This window comes from Camelina sativa, chromosome 12 (assembly GCF_030686135.1).
Source record: "Camelina sativa cultivar CO46 ecotype springtype chromosome 12, ASM3068613v1".
Lineage (NCBI taxonomy): Eukaryota > Viridiplantae > Streptophyta > Magnoliopsida > Brassicales > Brassicaceae > Camelina > Camelina sativa.
In genome coordinates this window covers 3,197,117-3,215,684 of record NC_141891.1, presented here as the reverse complement: position 1 = coordinate 3,215,684, position 18,568 = coordinate 3,197,117, and the positions used below count along the sequence as shown (strand labels likewise).

The 18,568-nt window shown below is 38.0% G+C and overlaps 5 protein-coding genes across 8 annotated transcripts; 4 read left to right on the top strand and 1 right to left on the bottom strand.

The window, feature by feature from the left end:
• Window positions 1-44: 44 nt before the first annotated feature.
• On the top strand, window positions 45-7,802 carry HMA6 (copper-transporting ATPase PAA1, chloroplastic-like). 4 transcript variants are annotated; one of them, XM_087476689.1, is made up of 17 exons: window positions 45-665; window positions 759-812; window positions 974-1,127; window positions 2,280-2,354; window positions 2,442-2,719; window positions 2,968-3,226; window positions 3,383-3,481; window positions 3,658-3,807; window positions 4,321-4,467; window positions 4,729-4,779; window positions 4,861-5,018; window positions 5,289-5,421; window positions 5,485-5,582; window positions 5,963-6,209; window positions 6,472-6,675; window positions 7,149-7,229; window positions 7,335-7,802. In XM_087476689.1, the coding sequence occupies exons 9-17, from the start codon at window positions 4,348-4,350 to the stop codon at window positions 7,560-7,562; spliced, it is 1,320 nt and encodes a 439-aa protein (XP_087332815.1). In that variant the 5' UTR covers window positions 45-665; window positions 759-812; window positions 974-1,127; window positions 2,280-2,354; window positions 2,442-2,719; window positions 2,968-3,226; window positions 3,383-3,481; window positions 3,658-3,807; window positions 4,321-4,347; the 3' UTR covers window positions 7,563-7,802. The 4 variants fall into 4 exon arrangements, with proteins under 4 accessions (XP_087332815.1, NP_001289905.1, XP_087332814.1 ...); NM_001302976.1 differs by having other exon boundaries at window positions 195-665; window positions 2,968-3,195; window positions 7,335-7,562; XM_087476688.1 differs by lacking the exons at window positions 45-665; window positions 759-812; window positions 974-1,127 and adding an exon at window positions 1,541-1,622 and having other exon boundaries at window positions 1,727-2,354; window positions 2,968-3,195.
• A 73-nt stretch (window positions 7,803-7,875) lies between these two features.
• On the bottom strand, window positions 7,876-12,515 carry LOC104729903 (potassium transporter 13). The gene is made up of 10 exons (XM_087479204.1): window positions 11,661-12,515; window positions 11,357-11,585; window positions 11,004-11,252; window positions 10,823-10,873; window positions 10,292-10,552; window positions 10,140-10,192; window positions 9,929-10,043; window positions 9,555-9,809; window positions 8,767-9,289; window positions 7,876-8,679 (listed from the first exon to the last, which is right to left on the bottom strand). The coding sequence occupies exons 1-10, from the start codon at window positions 11,955-11,957 to the stop codon at window positions 8,142-8,144; spliced, it is 2,571 nt and encodes an 856-aa protein (XP_087335330.1). The 5' UTR covers window positions 11,958-12,515; the 3' UTR covers window positions 7,876-8,141.
• LOC104729902 (uncharacterized) lies at window positions 12,270-15,228 on the top strand. Its single transcript, XM_010448922.2, has 11 exons — window positions 12,270-12,551; window positions 12,640-12,683; window positions 13,072-13,152; window positions 13,345-13,452; window positions 13,679-13,770; window positions 13,916-13,990; window positions 14,082-14,151; window positions 14,376-14,477; window positions 14,562-14,670; window positions 14,766-14,828; window positions 14,914-15,228. The coding sequence occupies exons 1-11, from the start codon at window positions 12,344-12,346 to the stop codon at window positions 15,030-15,032; spliced, it is 1,071 nt and encodes a 356-aa protein (XP_010447224.1). The 5' UTR covers window positions 12,270-12,343; the 3' UTR covers window positions 15,033-15,228.
• A 730-nt stretch (window positions 15,229-15,958) lies between these two features.
• Window positions 15,959-16,662, top strand: LOC104729900 (uncharacterized). The gene is made up of 2 exons (XM_010448921.2): window positions 15,959-16,357; window positions 16,446-16,662. The coding sequence occupies exons 1-2, from the start codon at window positions 16,033-16,035 to the stop codon at window positions 16,469-16,471; spliced, it is 351 nt and encodes a 116-aa protein (XP_010447223.1). The 5' UTR covers window positions 15,959-16,032; the 3' UTR covers window positions 16,472-16,662.
• A 754-nt stretch (window positions 16,663-17,416) lies between these two features.
• On the top strand, window positions 17,417-17,972 carry LOC104729899 (uncharacterized). Its single transcript, XM_010448920.3, has one exon. It carries the CDS (start codon window positions 17,548-17,550, stop codon window positions 17,833-17,835), a length of 288 nt encoding a protein of 95 aa, XP_010447222.1. The 5' UTR covers window positions 17,417-17,547; the 3' UTR covers window positions 17,836-17,972.
• Window positions 17,973-18,568: the final 596 nt, after the last annotated feature.

Genomic DNA, 18,568 nt, shown 5'->3' with positions numbered 1-18,568 from the left:
CGAAAAGTATTAGGTTCCTTTCGTTCTGTAATTTTTTTTGACTCATTCGACATATACATACTTTGAAGTTTGAACCTTTTCACTAATTAAAAGTTGTATGATGATGATGATGAAGCGATCTAACACGTGGACACCACTCGTTTAGAATAAAACGGGATTCGAGGGATTGAGATTACGGAGCCACCACCACTTCCATGGAGTCTACATTCTCAGCTCTATCAACCGTCACGGCCACAACGATGGCTAGAACTTGTGGTGGTCCTTCGTTACCTCTCCTCACTATTTCTAAAGCTCTTAACCGTCATTTATCCGGCGCCAGACACCTCCATCCTTTATTGCTCGCTCGTTGTTCTCCCGCCGTGCGCCGTCTTGGTGGGTTTCATGGTAGTAGGCTTACTTCGTCGAATTCAGCTTTGAGAAGCTTGGGAGCTGCTGTTTTGCCGGTTATCCGACGTCGGTTGCAGTGTTTGTCGAGCTCATCGCCGTCTTTCAGGAGTATTTCGAGTGGCGGCGGAGGCGGTGCAGGGTTTGGTGGGTATAATGGTGGAAGTGGCGGCGGAGGTGGCGGAGGATCGGAGAGTGGTGATTCCAAGTCGAAATTGGGTGCTGCAGCAAGTGATGGTGTCTCTCTTCCGTCGTCAGATATTATTATCCTCGATGTTGGAGTATGTGCTCTTCTCACTTTTTTCCTCTATGATTTCGAATTCAATTCAATACTGTTATTGTGTTGCTGACATTGATGTGACACTCTATTGAAGGGGATGACATGTGGAGGTTGTTCTGCAAGTGTGAAGAAGATACTGGAAAGCCAAGTAAGTGTGAAGTTTTTTACTTTTCTTGCTCTTCTTCCTCTCCTGGTTTGCTTCTCTCAGCCAGACCAAATTGGTGGTCTGTTCTTGTTTCACAGAGTATGGTTGCCCAATTATTTTGGTTAAAACCTTTCTTGTCTTGTTTCCTTTTCTTTGATGTATAGCCTCAAGTTGCTTCTGCTAGTGTTAATCTCACCACTGAGACAGCAATAGTGTGGCCTGTACCGGAAGCTAAAAGTGTACCTGACTGGCAAAAGAGTTTAGGCGAGACGCTTGCAAACCATTTGACCAATTGCGGTTTTCAGTCTACTCCTCGAGGTGTGACTCCTAAATCTTAATATCTTTTTTGGTGATCCTTTTTTTTTGTTGCTGAACGTAGCGATTATTATACTCTTCGCAAAGTTGGAGCGGATCATGATCACTATTTTCCTTATAAGCTTGTTTAGATCGTTTTTGTAGACTCAGTCTTGCAGATTTTGTTTGTTTCTTTGACGTGCAGTTCCTGCATACTATCTTTTTTTGTGTTTAAAGCTTTTTTGAATTTTTTTCATAGTTTAGCGTCTAGGAATAGGGTTATATTGGGATAATACAGGTAGCTAAATGGTTACCTTGGATGTATATTGTTTGAATATAGTGCCATAAGTTTTAGTGCTTCAGTAATGCTAGTTGACTGGAAGTAAATATAAAAACTTATCATCTTTTTGCAAATCCGGTGGATAATTGTGGGGTAGGGGAAGTTCCTGAAGATATTGCAGGAGAGTTTGCACCTTGATAGTACAAAAGATTTCTCCAGCAGCAATCATTATCAGTATGGTATGTTCTTTGTTTGAAGGAATTTGAACTTTTCAATTGTTGATTTTTGAGTTTATTGTGGACTAGTTCTAAGTGTACTAACTTGATCGCGTCTCCTTTAACAGATGATTAAAAGCAGCTGCTAATGGCGAATGGATTGTAACATAGATTTCTGGCGCTAGTGGTTCCAATTATATAGAATTTGTTGTCAGTCCTTGTGATAAATTGATTATCCTAAGCCCGTGTACTTATTTTATGTTTTCCATTTATGACATCCCTTCTCTACCAGACAGCATTTTTCTGTAGTGATGACCTTGTTCTATAATTGTCAATTTTCCAAAAGGATCCATTGAAAGCTATAAACTTTTATACTACTCATTGGATTTATGTTTCGATGGCAGACCTTCATTCAGTAATGGCTTTCGTAACTCTATCTACTTGATACATCATTTTAGCTTGACTAGGGGATGGATAATTAGTCAAGAACTCGTTTCTTTGTTCTTCTGTAATAACTTTCTTTAGCTATCATATAAGTATTGTTTCGTTCTTTACATGTAAGTCTTAGGGATGTTTGCTTATCAGTAGCAGAAATATTCTGGATGCCCTTGCTTTTTTGGGTCAGGGTATTTTACAGTTGTCTTTCTTGGTATGAGCACTAAGTATCTCTCTTTGTTCCAGATTTGGTGACAGAGAATTTCTTCAAAGTTTTCGAAACAAAGACAAGAGACAAGCAGGCTCGCTTGAAAGAGAGTGGTAAATAGTTTCCCCATATTTGATTTGCTGTTACAGGAAATTGATATTTTGTTTCTGAATTTTGTATATCACTTGATTGTTTTACAGGCCGCGAGCTTGCTGTTTCATGGGCCCTATGTGCTGTATGCTTAGTTGGCCATTTAACTCACTTTCTAGGTGTTAATGCTCCTTGGATTCATGCAATCCATTCAACGGGGTTCCATGTGTCTTTATGTTTGATTACGTTGCTTGGTCCTGGGCGCAAGCTAGTACTTGATGGTGTCAAGAGCCTTTTAAAGGGTTCTCCTAACATGAACACGCTAGTTGGTCTTGGGGCGTTGTCATCGTTTTCTGTTAGCTCACTGGCAGCCATGATTCCAAAATTGGTAATTAAACTATCCTTTCCCTCACACTCTCTACTTTCCAGAGGAAATAAGTTTTGTTGTGATTATGAAATTTCTTTACGAGTAAACACTTGTAAAATTTTATTCAATGCTGAAACAAAGCTTTGATATTAACTTAATACGTTTTCCCTGTAAGCTAGGAGTATTTAAACTCTTGACCTCCATATCTGTATTTGTCCTTGCGATTGATGGCTGATATTATATACCTATAAAACTGTTTTGACATTCAGGGTTGGAAGATGTTTTTTGAGGAACCAGTTATGTTAATAGCTTTTGTATTGCTGGGAAGGAATCTTGAACAGCGAGCTAAAATAAAAGCCACCAGTGATATGACTGGCCTTCTGAGTGTTTTGCCTTCAAAAGCTCGCCTTCTGCTTGATGGGGATCAGCAAAATTCAACTGTTGAAGTTCCTTGTAACAGTCTTTCTGTCGGTGATTTAGTCGTCATACTACCAGGAGTAAGAAGAGAGATTTTCATTCTTATGCATAGTATGTTGTTGTTTCCCATTTAGATTATTTAACTGGAAGGGATATTCTCATTCATTCTTTTGCCAGTTATAAGGAGGATAAATATCTTCTAATTAATGTTCTTCTTTGTGTGTCCTTTTCATTGACGCGTGGGTTATGATCTCCTTATTTACCCAGGACCGAGTTCCAGCAGATGGTGTTGTCAAGTCAGGTAGAAGCGCCATTGATGAGTCAAGTTTCACAGGTGAACCATTGCCAGTGACAAAAGAGCCAGGGGTAAGTTTCTATTCCACCCCTATCTTTATCTAGTGTAGCCTGAGATAGGTGAGGATATTGTCATCACGACTTTTTGGGTTGACACTCCTTTGAACATATTATGAGTTTCATCAACTTTAGAAATTTATTTTGTAGAAATAACTCAAATTTGTTTTGTGAAAAAATCTTTTGGCTAGAGTCAAGTCGCAGCAGGATCTATAAACCTGAATGGAACTCTCACCGTCGAAGTGCATAGATCAGGAGGTGAAACTGCAGTTGGGGACATTATTCGTCTGGTTGAAGAGGCTCAGAGTAGAGAAGCACCAGTACAGCAGTTGGTTGACAAGGTCTCTCCTCTCTTTCCTAGTGCATTTTTTATACCAATTAGGGTTTACCTTGATTTCCCATGTAATGTTGTGGAGCATAAAAAAACTCAAGTATTTGCATAGACATGGCAATTTGACAAACCTATTAGTTAGTTTCCCGTTACTGGATAGATATTTGATTGAGAAACCAATATGTATTGTATTTTCAGCGACATACTATCTTGTGGATTTCCTTTGTAGATATCATTAACATGCTGTTGAAATAATATGAATAGATTGAAATTTCCATTGTTTGCTTTCTTTCTTTTCCTGTTTGGCCCATGTAGTATCATAACTTTCAGCTTCTTATATCGTCTTAGAATTGCTGTATAGCCACAGCGGTGTTAGTAGCTGGGAAACTACTAGCACTGAGTTTATATAGGAGAAGACATTTTTTGTTGGATGGCGTGGAATTGAAATTGCAAATTTGCATATGTAGATATAGCCAGGACTAAACGATTTCTCTTTTTTTTCTTTTTTTTTTTGCAATTACAGGTCGCAGGACGCTTCACGTATGGAGTGATGGCACTCTCTGCGGCTACATTTACATTCTGGAATCTATTTGGTGCACATATTCTTCCTTCTGCATTGCAAAACGGGAGCCCAATGTCTTTGGCCATTCAACTATCTTGCAGCGTTCTGGTATGCGTTAAATTTATTTATTTTGATTTAAATGTTAATACTTTCATGAGATCAAGCATGTGCAAACAAAGTTTTGAAAGCAAATACAACCACCTGAACTGCTGCCCATGATATCAGTTAAAAATTTAGAGTGGATATGTATTTCACTTTTGACTCTCTTAGGACCTTAATAATCTAGATTTATCAAACCAAGGATGGCTTAAAAAGAGTTTCTCCATCTTTTGTTTATCATGCTGTCTCACAGACTTTCATTTTGACCAGGTTGTGGCTTGTCCTTGCGCCCTTGGGTTGGCTACACCAACCGCAATGCTGGTAATTCTTCTACTGAATAAACAGTTTTTCTGCATAAATCAGACAGAGTAAGACGTTGAAGACCTTGCTTATATCCCATAGGTTGGTACATCATTAGGAGCAAGAAGAGGATTACTTCTTCGTGGTGGTGATATTCTTGAAAAGTTTTCCTCGGTTGATACTGTTGTCTTCGACAAAACTGGGACACTGACGAAGGGACACCCTGTTGTGACTGAAGTCATTATTCCTGAAGATCCAAGGTTAGGCTCTTTACTGATTCAATTGCATGACGAAGTCTCTCACTGACATGCTATTGTTAATACCTTTTTTATTTGAAGCTTCTTACATACCCAAATTTGCGCCTAAAAGCTTTGTCAGGCTTTTATGCTTCTTGGCACAGCTCTTCGATAGTTTTAAATAATACTTATTGAAGCCTTGTAATTGTTTCAAATTAGTTTTTTGTTTTCTTGAAATTTTCCACATACTTCTGTGCTTTGTGAAAACATCTGACTCCTCGTGTTCTTATGCAGAGAAAATTTGAATGATACTTGGTCAGAATTTGAGGTTTTGGTGTTAGCAGCTGCTGTTGAATCAAACACTACTCACCCTGTAGGGAAAGCAATTATAAAAGCAGCCCAGGCTCGTAATTGTCAAACTATGAAGGTAAGACTGTAAATAATAATCATTTCCCTAGTTCGATGAAGCTAATGATCTCCATCACTGCAGGCAGAGGAGGGCACATTTACTGAAGAACCAGGGTCTGGTGCTGTTGCTATTGTCAATAGTAAGAGGGTTACAGTTGGGACCCTAGAATGGGTTCAGAGGTATAATATGTTCATCCTTTGTATAAATGGTTTATTATCTAATTTAGGTGTGATTTGGCTCCTGATAAGTAACCATTGTAGTCTCATATACATTTCATGTTAGTATAATTTATATCAGTATCGCCATTTATGCATTTTTTGTTGATGATGTGGTCGTTGCTGTCACAATTTTGACCTACAAATGCTGCCTGGCCACAAATCAAGATTACACATATATTATTTTTTCCTCCATAGGATTGTACATATCTAACTATTAAGTATTTGTGGAACATGTGAAGCTGAACAGTTAATAAATAATACATGATAAAGATAAGGAAGTTGCAGGTTTTTGAACCGTAAAAAGATAAGCTCTCTTTTTAATTTACTCTTGCGCTATGCAGACATGGAGCCACTGGGAACTCATTGCATGCATTAGAAGAGCATGAATTTAACAACCAGTCTGTTGTGTACATTGGGGTGGATAATACACTTGCTGCAGTCATCCGTTTTGAAGATAAAATCAGGGAAGATGCTGCTCAAGTTGTTGAGAATTTGACTCGCCAGGGAATCGATGTGTACATGCTGTCTGGTGACAAGAGGAACGCTGCCAATTATGTAGCTTCTGTCGTAGGAATTAATCAAGAACGGGTATGTTATTATATTCTTACATGGATTGAAAAAACTTCTCCTTGGAGTTTTGGCATGCATGGTTTGCTAAAAGGTGGTATTTGACGAGAATTACCAAAGATATAAAGTCATCTCCGTGAATCAGTGATTGAGCTGTAGGCGTAACCGTCGTTTTGAACGAATTAAAATTTGGTCCTACTGACTTTCATTAGTCAGATACTCAGATAAAGTTCCTGCAATCTCCTCATTCCCTTAAAAATGCCTGATCTAATTTGTAATACAGGTTATCGCAGGAGTTAAACCAGCAGAGAAGAAGAACTTTATCAATAAACTTCAAAGAAATAAGAAGATTGTTGCCATGGTGGGTGATGGGATAAACGATGCTGCTGCTCTGGCATCATCTGATGTTGGAGTGGCCATGGGTGGTGGTGCAGGAGCGGCCAGTGAGGTGTCTCCCATTGTCTTGATGGGCAATCGATTAACACAGGTTTCTCATATTAACCCCACAACAGTTCTACGTTTTTCATTTTATTGTGCTATAAAGTGAGAGCTCCGACTGATTACTACATCAAGTTATATAGTCACTGCCGTTTTGATCCAATATATGCTGTTAGTGCAAATCAATTTAGCTTGAAGGCATGGTGAGATGCGACACATGTTAGTATCCAGCTGCTTATTAATTTTGATTTCAGGAAGAGACGAAAAACTAATTTATCTAACAGTAGTGAATTAATACAACTACAAACTGAAATTAACTTCTGATGAACTTAGAACTTGTTTAAGACTTGTGGAATTGTCAGTATGCATCTTCATCTAGTTGTATAGATTTTTCTTTTATGCGTAAAATTGCTGGTCATAGGAAACTGCATTTTCTTACTGAATCAAGGGTTTTAGATGTTTCCTTTTGGCTTACGTAGAATTTGGACAGATGTAGTTAGTATTTACATGATTGCCATGCAGTTGCTTGATGCAATGGAGCTAAGTCGGCAAACCATGAAGACTGTGAAGCAAAATCTTTGGTGGGCGTTTGGATACAACATTGTAAGTTATTCTGCATTTTCATGTCTCAATTTTCTTGCTGAGATTCATTGTGAATATCTCTAATCAGTTATTGTCTTCTGTTCTATTTATTTGCAAACTGTGTAGGTAGGGATCCCAATTGCGGCGGGAGTGTTGCTACCATTGACTGGAACCATGTTGACTCCATCAATGGCAGGGGCGCTCATGGGTGTAAGCTCTCTCGGTGTCATGACTAACTCTTTACTTCTGAGGTACAGATTCTTCTCTAACCGAAAAGACAAAAATGTCAAATGGGAACCAAAAGACGGAACAAAGCAGCCATATGAGAATACAAGATGGAAGGAAAGCTCTTAAATGAGGCGTATTGAGTCACGATATCGTGATTTTTGCAGAGATTAGTCTGTTTTGTTTTTTTACTTTTCACTCTTAGCGATAATTCCGGGTCTTCTTTATTCTTGAGAGGGTTTGTTAGGGTATCAATTGTTGGAGAATGTAACACATAGCCTCAGTAACACATTCAAAACTGTCTTAGCTTTGGCATTTGATACTCTGGAGTCTGGACTTTGATTTTGTATAAAATTTATAGTTGATAAATCAGCGGGGTTCCAATTATGCCATGTCACATACGAAATAGAGGTACAGAATTCATGTCACATCGCAAAACTCATTGCCAGAGCAAGTCCTTTTTATATTCCAATACACTCAGTCTGGAACGAGCCCATACAAATCAATCAATAAAATAACAACCACAGAATCAAATATCAACTCTCGATACAAAAAATAAATCATTTCTCCTATACTTTAGAACCAATCGTACTTATGAAACAATGTGTAGAAAAAAATTCCTCCCCTGAATTGGTTTGTGTTACGTGTTCTTTGACAATTCAGGAGAACTTGCGCGTAGATGAAAACCAGTAGTTTGATCGGTCCATTTCATACCATATAAGTCATTCCAACTTGCATCAAATGCGAATGCGGAACGCTTAGGTTTGTTATCCCTCTCCTGCAGTTCTTCCTCAGGAAAGCATACATGTAATTTATCACCAGCTTCTTCAGAAACCAAGAATCCTTAGTAGCCCTTATGTCCCCATGTCCCAGTAGATACACCACCCCTGACTCTTTTGCTTTGTGAATAAACGACAATTCTTTTTCTAGACTCTGCTCCACATCCAACGCCGTTGAAGGACCTGCCCCAAAATCAATGCTGGCCTTTCTTCTTTCCACGGGTTTCTTGTTTGAAAAATCCATGTGCTCAGCTAAGAGAGGCACCCCAAGTGAATACACACTTCCATTGGGTGCTATCAAAACTCTGGACAGAGTCACATCATCCTCGGAATCTGTATCATTATGGTCTCCGTCACTCTCAAGTGCACGCTCCTGCGCTTCCTTACGTATAAACTTTTCTAGACTTTCAATCAGTATTTGCTCAAACGCCTGGTGATTTTCCTTCCGCACATCTTTGTATCCATACCTATTTTAAACGGACAGCACTTTATATATGAAAAAATATTTCTCATAACTAAATTTTCTTCCATTTGAAAACCGATTGTTTGTTTACCTGGCAACACAGCGGAATAAATGATAGCTTCTTGGGCAGACACGTCTGAAAAGAAACCTCTCGGACTGAGGCACGCTTGGAACAGGGACATACTTTATACACACAAAGATAACCATGGAATGGATCGCAGGAAGGGTGGTTAGAAAATGACCAAAAATTGCTGGAACTCCTTTTGCTAGCTCATTATAAAGCAGACCAATACCGGGTGCTCTAATCGTCCCAAGGTTACTGCCCAGTTCTCGTAGTAGATCCATTGGTAACTTTTTCTGAACTTCAGTTTCATACTTCAGTTTACTTCCGTAGTTCCAAACGAACATTATGAGAAACATGATTGTAGCAAAAACCAGGATTATCCAACTTCCATCACCCACACTTGAACAAACTGATGAGAAGAAAATTAGTTCGACTGCCAGGAAAACAAAAGCAAACAAGCTCACAACTATGATGTTCGTCTGCCAGATAAGAAGCATGATAAGGGTCACCAGAATTGTCGTGGTCATCATAATTCCCAGCTCTGCGATGCCTGTAGATCCAAATCAAAAACCTCAGCATGAATATGTCTAGGCTTAACGGACAAGCCACACAAAAAAAAGTGCATAAAAAAGTTAGAAAGTAAAGAACAATGACAGGAATTACATCATCTTTATAACAGAAAAACATCAACCACCATGTACAGGAACTTGAGTTTCAATAACTTGTGTGGTAAAACTAATTAAAAGTAACTAAAACGGGTTTCAGCCAAATATTTCTATTTCCCCGGACCAGATGCTACGAGAAGAAAATATTACCATATGCGTTTCCAATGGCGAAGATGTTTGAGGTAGAGCAGACAACGATCAGACACACGACCAGAAGGGACCAGTTAAGAACCGGTATATAAATCTGTCCAACGAATTTCTTTGAGGTGTGAACGATTTTAAGACGTGGAAAACAGCCTAGTGCTATTGATTGTTTGATGCATGTAAACGTGGCTGTTGTCATTGCGCGACTGGCAATTAAAGCAGCGATATTAGAAATGACAAAGACTGGCCAGAATAAAGAACCTGAAACAAAAAGAGAGTAACAAACAGTTAGAAAAGTGAAGTGAGAGGTAAAATCAAGCCAGCAAATGAAGGAATACCCTTGTCGATCTTGACGTACTGTGGAAGCTAATGGATCTTACTTGGAACTGACGAAAAGAAAGCATCCCCAGCATCACTGAAGTTTTCAGCAAGGTATGCGGCTTGACCCAAATAACCCAGCAATAGGCAAGGTAGCACCAGAAGGATAAAAGTAAGCTGCAGATAAACACTACCACTGAATCAAAACTTCAGATGAGAAAGAACTATCAGAAAAGAAAGAGCAAGAAATGAGTATCCATCTCCTTAAACTACCTGGATGGAGTGAACGGTAAAATAACTAAGATCTGCAAACATGGCCTCCGATCCTGACATCCACATGTATAGAAATGAGCAATGAAATTTAGTCAAAAAATCATTCAATATATTTAAGCTTTTTAAAATATATCCCAGAATATGAAATTTACCGGTAGCACATAGAACGCAACCCCCAAGTGCATACCATGCATTTACAGAGTTTCTTTTGAAAAAGAAATAGATATATGCAGGATTGAACGCTTTAAAAACGCTGCTGTCATATTTAACAAGGTTGTAAATTCCAATGCCAGCAAGACAAAAGAACCACAGGAGTAAAGCAGGACCCAAAAAAAGCCCCAGTTTGCTGGTTCCATATTTTTGTACACTGAACAAGATCACAAGAAAGCTGACTGATATCACGACCACCTGATCTGCAAATGAAGCCACAGTCAGAAACTTTTCACAAAAAATAGGCCACCAATCGCTAGTAAAGATAAGATTATGATGTTTGTTGAAAGCTTAGTAGAATCATTAGCCACTATTGAGGGGGCAGAAGAGTTTATAAACCCATAAAGAGTTGTCTGGTCCAAGGAATACATACATCCAAGGAAGCTTTTACAAGTTGTGGAAGTCAGACGAAATCATATGCTCATGACCATAAATAGGCTAATGAACATCAACTACGGACGGTTAAAAGTTACCTTGTTCAATTACACCAACTCCGACCTTCAGACCACCAATAGCAGACATTACTGTATCCAAAAAAGAGTATAGATTTAACTGCAGATTATTCATGCAATAGTAATAATGCTCACAATCCTTTTTCCCTATAATTGATAAGTGACATATGTAACAAAAATGTAGCCGACAGCATAGAAGTACCTGACATTGCAGGTGTAACAACGGCATCAGCAATCACCATAGCAGTACCGGCAAGAACTAAAATAAGAAGAAGCTTTTTCAAGGCCATTGACGCCTCAAGTCTTTCTTTAATAATCAAGGATCTTTCAAGTTCTGGAGATGGAACCTTCAAACCAAAGCCAGATATGCGAGCATCTGATGGAAGTTGATTAGGGATAAGGCTAACATTAGCGTTCCTGCAAATCAACGAATACAGAGCAAAAGTACCACCTGCAGTTCATTTCCAATAAAAGTAAGGAGACATTTCCACCTTAAAAAAAAGAAGTTCAAAAATTTACACCAGATAGATAAAGGGAAAAAGAGCAAAAATATACCTTCACCATCATCATTAGCCCAAAGAACAAAATATACATACTTTACAAGAGGGAACAATATCAAAGTGTATATAACCAATGACAAGGCTCCAATTACATCTTCTTTGTCGTTAATTGGAGATCTTCTGAACATGACACTGAAGGTATACAACGGACTCGTACCAATATCACCAAATACAACCCCTAGAGTCTGCAAAGCAAGTATGAGTTTCTTCCCTATGCCAGACTCCTGCCAAAAAATAAACAAATTAGCAAGTTCCTCAACTTAATCATGAACATTCACTTAAAGAGTAAATGGTAAAACCTCGATATCGTTTTTGTGAGTTCCAGGAATCTCAAGAGCGTCAACATCGAAAGAGTCAACGGCAGGGCTAGTACGAATCAAACGCTGCTCAACATTGTCATCCTCATCATCGGAATCCATATCAGCGTGATTATACTCGTCGTATCCATCATCGTCGTAATCTTCGTTAACCTCATAGTCATCCTTCTCATCAAACACCCATCGTGACAATGACGTCGTCGAATCGTCTCCGTCCATCTCTTCATCAATCTCAGACCCATCGCCTCCTCCACTGCTTTCTTCTTCCACGTGAAACATCGAAATCACAGTCGGGAAAACACACAATGAAGAAGATCTCGTGATTCTGATTCTGCTTCAGATTCAGATTCGTATCTCTCTGACTCTCTCTCTCTGATCCAATCCAAGGAAACAAACAATGGTGTTTTTTGAGAATTTGAGATTGAGAGATAGAGAGAGAGATGAAGAAGGACCTGGCACGACTGAGAAACATGCTTACACGTGTCTAATTGTTATTGAACGATTCAACCGAAATAAATTAGCTTAACCAAAAGTAAACCGGATCTCGTTAGATTTAAATAATTCACACTGGGCGAAGTTAAAGATGAGTACGACTTCTACAGCGACTGTGCTACACACACGCTCATCAAAAGTCACAAAGAGACGAGAAAATCGATCATCCAATCATGGCTTCAGCTTCGTCCTCTGCGATTTCGTCGCTCTCGTATCAACTTCGTTCAAAAGAACCGATCTTTATTACACCAAAAGCTTCCTCTTTTAGTTCGACGGGTTTAACAAAACGGAGAGTGTTTGGATCTATTAAAGCAGCTCAAGTGACAAGTCATGAGAGCCCTAGACGACGTAGTCAGAACGTCGAAGGAGATATATTCGTTGGTAAGTGAAGTCTGTTTTATTGCTGATTGGAAGAAACAAAGAGAGATCAATCAATAACAATGGATTTGCTTTTTTGTTGTTTTGGCAGACAATACTTGTATTGATTGTGATACATGTCGTTGGATGGTTCCGGTAAGGTTTCCTTCTCCTATCTCTGTAAAAGCTCCTATCTTTCTCTTGTCTTGTGGGTCGTTTTTGGTGGTCCTATGAACAGTTCCATTGTTTTAAGCTTTTGGATCTATTGGTTGGTAGGGTAAAGTAGTTGTGGGTGTTTTGTTTTGGTTAATGGGAAGTCGATGTCTTAGTCTTGATCTCGAAGAAGGATATACTAACTCTGGATTTTGATCAGCTTCATTATTTGGCTTTTCACAATCATTACATTAGAAAGACAAAATTAGAATGTTCAAGTTATAGTAGTTGTTTGTTGGCAGGCTAAAGCAGCTTTTAGAGGAGATGTTTATATTACCTTTGGATTTGTTTAGCAAATTCTTAAACTGTCTTTTCTGCTTTGTCTTCACAGGAAGTATTCACCCGAAAGGACAACATGTCTGCCGTTATTAAACAACCAACCTGTAAGGAGGAAAGACTCAATGCTCTTCAGGTGCCGTAGCAACCTTGATTTTCTTTTTTCGTTCTGTTGAATCTCTGAAACACACATTGAGGTTTTTGGGTACCTTTAGGTTCTTCTCTGTGGAAATGTTTGCTAGAATTTCATAGACAAATTTGAAATTTCCCTTCTTCGAACGATTCTGTGAGGTTTTCCTGATTACTTATGGTTTCATGTTTCTTTCAGGCCTTATTATCTTGTCCGACTGGCTCCATTCGCACTGAATCTCCACCTGCTGACATAGGGGAAGCTCAAGAGACTTTTCCACTTGCAGTAGACAAAGACACACTTCCTGTAAATTCTCATCCCTTAAGCATTCATTTTTTAGGATAACAAGTTATAACAAGTTAACTTAAATCTGCTTAGATAATTGCAAGCATCCCTTTAGGTTTTGAATAGCTGTAGGTACAGTGATCTTAAGTTCTTAAACTGATTAAGCTCTACAAAAGGAACTCAGTCTTCTGTTTGGCTTACTCTTTTCCCTGAGGCTAATCAATTTTGAGATTTGTATTATGCTCAGGGCGTTTTTCATTGTGGGTTTCATTCCAAGAAATCCTACGGAGCAACTTCATACTTGATCCTTCATCGTGAGGGAAATATTCTTGTTGATAGGTATATGCCTTTGGGAGGCATCATGGATTCTTATTTTCTTTGGTTTTTTAGTAGCTTGTACATTGTTGCAATATTTTCTGTTTATCTTTGCTATGGCGATTAACTCGACACAACTGATATACCGAGGTTTTGTTGTTTCATGCAGTCCTAGGTACTTGGAGAAACTTGCTCGAAAGATTGAGATGATGGGTGGCGTTCGCTACATGTTTTTGACACACAGGTAGAATTGATATTTGATAACATCAAAAGGAGAAACTCCATGTTTTCTTCTTGTAATCTCTATAATAAGGATAAGCTATTTTATTGGTCAGGGATGATGTTGCGGATCACAAGAAATGGGCAGATCGATTCAAGTGTACCAGAATTCTGCATTCAGAAGATGTATGTCCTTGAATTTATCGCACTTAGCTTTCTTTCTGCACATTCTTGATTGATTTTCAACATCTGAATTTTGTGAGAAAAAGCTTGCTTAGAGAGTTACAAGGTCCTTGGGCTGACTATATTATTGTATGCTCTATAGAAAATAGAAAGCAAACTGGCTAGGAATTTTGTTACTAAATCCAGCTTTAGTTGACTGCTAGTAAGGGATATTGTTACTTTGTTAGGTTGAACCTTCGACCTCTGATGTGGAGTTAAAGCTAGAAGGAAGTGGACCATGGAGCCTCTATGAAGATGTCGAGCTTATACACACTCCCGGTCATTCAGCAGTAAGTTTGTCCAACTGCAAAAACATATTTGTTAGAAAGAATTTCATTACGATCTCGGGATAAGAGCTTAGTACAATATTGCAGGGATCAGTGTGCCTGTTCCATAAACCCCTCAAGGCATTATTCACTGGAGACCATGTGATAATGTCAGAGTCTGGATTGAGCATATTAGAGCAGTACAATCACGGTTCAGGTAAAGACTTATTATCTGTTGAATGTCTTTGGATATTTCATTCAAGAACATAGAAAGAATAAAGTTTGATCTAAATGTTTTTGTGTTTGTGGCAGTGCCTCTCCAGCTCGAGAACGTAGAAAAATTGATCAGCCTGGATTTCAATTGGCTACTACCGGGTGAGTTCACTTTTCCTTTATGTCTATATATATTTGCTTAACTTAAATGAAGATTTTGGATTTTGATGGCGGTTTTGTATATCAGGGCATGGAAGAAGAGTACATTTCAAAGATGGAGAAGAGAAGGCGAAGAATCTGGAAGCACTTGTTAAGAAGCACAGAGAGAAACAGCTTGTTTCTTTTAGCAAATCCGGGAAAACTTAAGACAAACTTTGGTATACTGGTCCTAAACCGGTAAACCAAACTAAACCAAACAGAATGTCTCTTAGGATGGTCTGTCTCTGTAACCATTGTAATTCTTTGTAACATTGTAATTTGTAACGCTTAGACGCTTATTCAACTGAACCAAAGATTGTTTGTAAAAGCTTGTTTAGTCATTTATAATACAGCTGTTTCATTACACTGTTGTATTTCAGCTAAAATTGTCCATTTTTTATTTATAATAGTAATTGTTTCATTTGCTCAACCTCATATGATATGAGTCATATCCCTCGGTCTGTTCAGACACACATCAAGCTCATGAGACCAGCTCCATCGGTCATCTTTTAAGAAGGTCTTAAACTCTTAATAAACAAAATATTTATGTCTCTGCGCAGACTCTGAAGACCCCTAAAGACACCGGACGTGTCGACATATTATTATTATTGGTCAATGATAATAATTTTTTTTCTATTTTTGGCAAAAGAACATCGATGTCGAGATAACCCATTTTTTTTTCTTTTGTCCGTTTAAGTAAATGTTATACGGTGCTATCATATTTGTAATATACGGGAACGTAAGAAAATGCACTGATAACCCATTTAACAAATTTAGCAGTAGATTAGCGATCTAAAACATATGTCACCAAATTTAACAATTTTTTAAGTGACATCTTTTAACTATCGACGCTCATTCAGAGACATAAAGAAGTTCAGTCACTTAACTATTTTCAACCACTCCACTAAATAAGACTAATAAGTGGAACGTCACTCAAAAACTGCCACGAAACATTCCCCACCTACAAAGATAACAAATACTATTGAGCACTCCCTCCCCTTGTTGCTAATTCCCACTACAACAACCAACCATTAAAATTTTCACTATAACTAAGCATGTCATTAACGTTATGCCTATATATATACAAATCTATCGTCTGACCACAATATTCACATCATAGATTTCAATTCATTACAAAACTTAAAAACCGTTGACAAAAAGAGAAGAGATGGGAGCTGGTAGAATGATAAGGACAGCGGTTATTTTAGCAGTAGCGTTTTTCATGATAGGTTCTGACAATGTCCACGTGGCAGCTCAGGTGTGTGGAGCTAACTTGTCGGGACTGATGAATGAGTGTCAACGCTACGTCAGCAGCGCCGGACCAAATTCTCCGCCCCCATCTCGGTCGTGCTGTGCTCTAATCCGTCCAATCGACGTACCTTGTGCTTGCCGCTACGTTTCGAGGGATGTTACGAACTATATTGATATGGACAAAGTTGTTTACGTCGCTCGTTCTTGCGGCAAGAAGATTCCATCCGGTTACAAATGTGGAAGTAAGTATTATTATTTTTTTCTTGATATTTTGTAGTATTATTTTCGTGTTTGTTAAAATATGTCGTAATTTGGATTTGAATCTACTAGGTTACACCATTCCGAAGGCTTATTGAAGAGGGAGGAAAACAGAAATTGAATTTTCTATAAAAATTATTAAGATGTAATAGTGTCTGAATAATGATGATGATGATGTCAAGATTTGGGTCTTGTAATAAGTTTATTTAAATCAAAATGGAGGATCGGAAAATAATGAGACGGCAATATATATAGTTGCAAGTAATAAAATCAAATCATAGTGTGTTAATTATTTGTCCAAAAAAAAAAAAGTGTGTTAATTAATGTTTTCTATTTGGAAATTGGAATACTGGAAACAAAAAAAATCCAACTAGCTAACTCATTTTCTATACGCCCATTCCGGTTAATGACGCTTAAGTTTTTTAAACTCCAACTTCATTTCAGTATCAAAAAATTGCATAGCATACTAGCAAAGTGATCCTCAGTACTGAGTTTTTTGAGGAGCATCATAATTGTAAGAACCAACATTAAAGAGCATAACACATTAAACAACTTGGAAGTGTTCGAACAAAAGATAAACGACTTGAATGTTCATATATATCCGTGTAGAGACATTTTGTTTTGACGTGCTTTTGTGTAGCTAACGTGACGCCTCGTCAGTCGTCAAACGGTATAAAATTTTCGTGTACGTGAGGAAGTTTCTTTCTCACTATTTTTGCGTGGAATTAGAGTGTTAAATTAAGTCAAATTTAAGTGTCAAAAAAAAAACTACCCCACGGTGGGCGTTGTGTTACAATATCTTAAATATTCTTTAACAAAAAAAAAATGTTATTTTTATTTTTGAACAATATCTTAATGAAACTAATACTATATTTAATCAATTTTAAAAAACAAAAAACAAAAACAAAAATAACTAATGGGAAAATTAAGGAAACCCACGTACATTGCTCCTCGGAAAAAACAAAACCACGAGCGCTCCCCAAATTACAATACTTGCGGCTGCTTCAGCCTCTTGTTTTCGTTCTCTATCACTTTTCTCGAGCCACTTTTATAAAACCAAATCGTCCATGCAACACCGAAGTCCAAAAACATAGCTAAATCCAAAGATCAAAACAAACTTTTTTATTAAAGAAAAAAAGACACTTTTAAGAGACTTAAAACGAAGAAAGAAGAGATGAATGCCGGAAAGCAAGCTTCGTGGGTGGTGGCGACGGCGATCGCGGCGGTGGAAGTGCTAAAGGACCAAGGCGTTGCTCGGTGGAACTACCCTCTTCGTTTACTCCACAAAGAAGCAATGGCTCGCGTCCGTTCCATCACAGTCCCATCTCGTCCCTCTCCTTCTCCGTCTTCGTCTTCGGCTGATGTCATCAGATCCAAGCCCATGACCACCACACCCTTTGAGAAATCCTTTGAGAAAGCAATGGGGCTTAGCTGCTTTGGTCCCACCACTGTTAGATTCTAGATCACTCTATGTACTTGTTGTACGTAAATCAGAATGAATGTGCGTCTATGACTTGCACATCATTAGGAGGTCCAACATATGATGTTGTACTCGTTCTAACATTTAGCTTAAACAATCCTTATCAATTTTGAAATAAATCTGGCTCATGTGTTCGGTTTTATATCATACTATAATTAACCAAAACGAACCGGAATGTTTAAGCTGGTTTAAACTATACCAAGAAGAATCTTGACTCAACAAAAAAGTTTAGACCATACATATACACATCAGAAAATCGGATATACAACGTCTATAGGCAGTGGACGCGATTAATTTGTTGTGAGGTGGGACAAGCTAAGAATAATGCCCACATACATCACTGTCGCTCACTTAAACCATTCATGGTCAAAAACACTTCGCCATAAAGGTAAGCCTCTCTCATTATACCACCATCACACACCACGCCAATAAGTCAACAACTACTACTCCTAACACAATTAAACCTAATCAATACAATTTAATATTAGACCGACTTCTTGAGAGTAGTAGTACCTATATATTCTTCTTTTTACCAAAACATATTTAATCAAATGAAGAAATTTCAGTTACTTGTTTGAAATATTACTTTTTCTATACTTTCAAATATTGTTGTAAACATTTATATATTTAAGAAAATCAATTATTGTGGATGAAATTAAGATGATAGATAGCGTCAACCTACTTTTATTGACCAAACTTGATTCTAAAGAAAGAA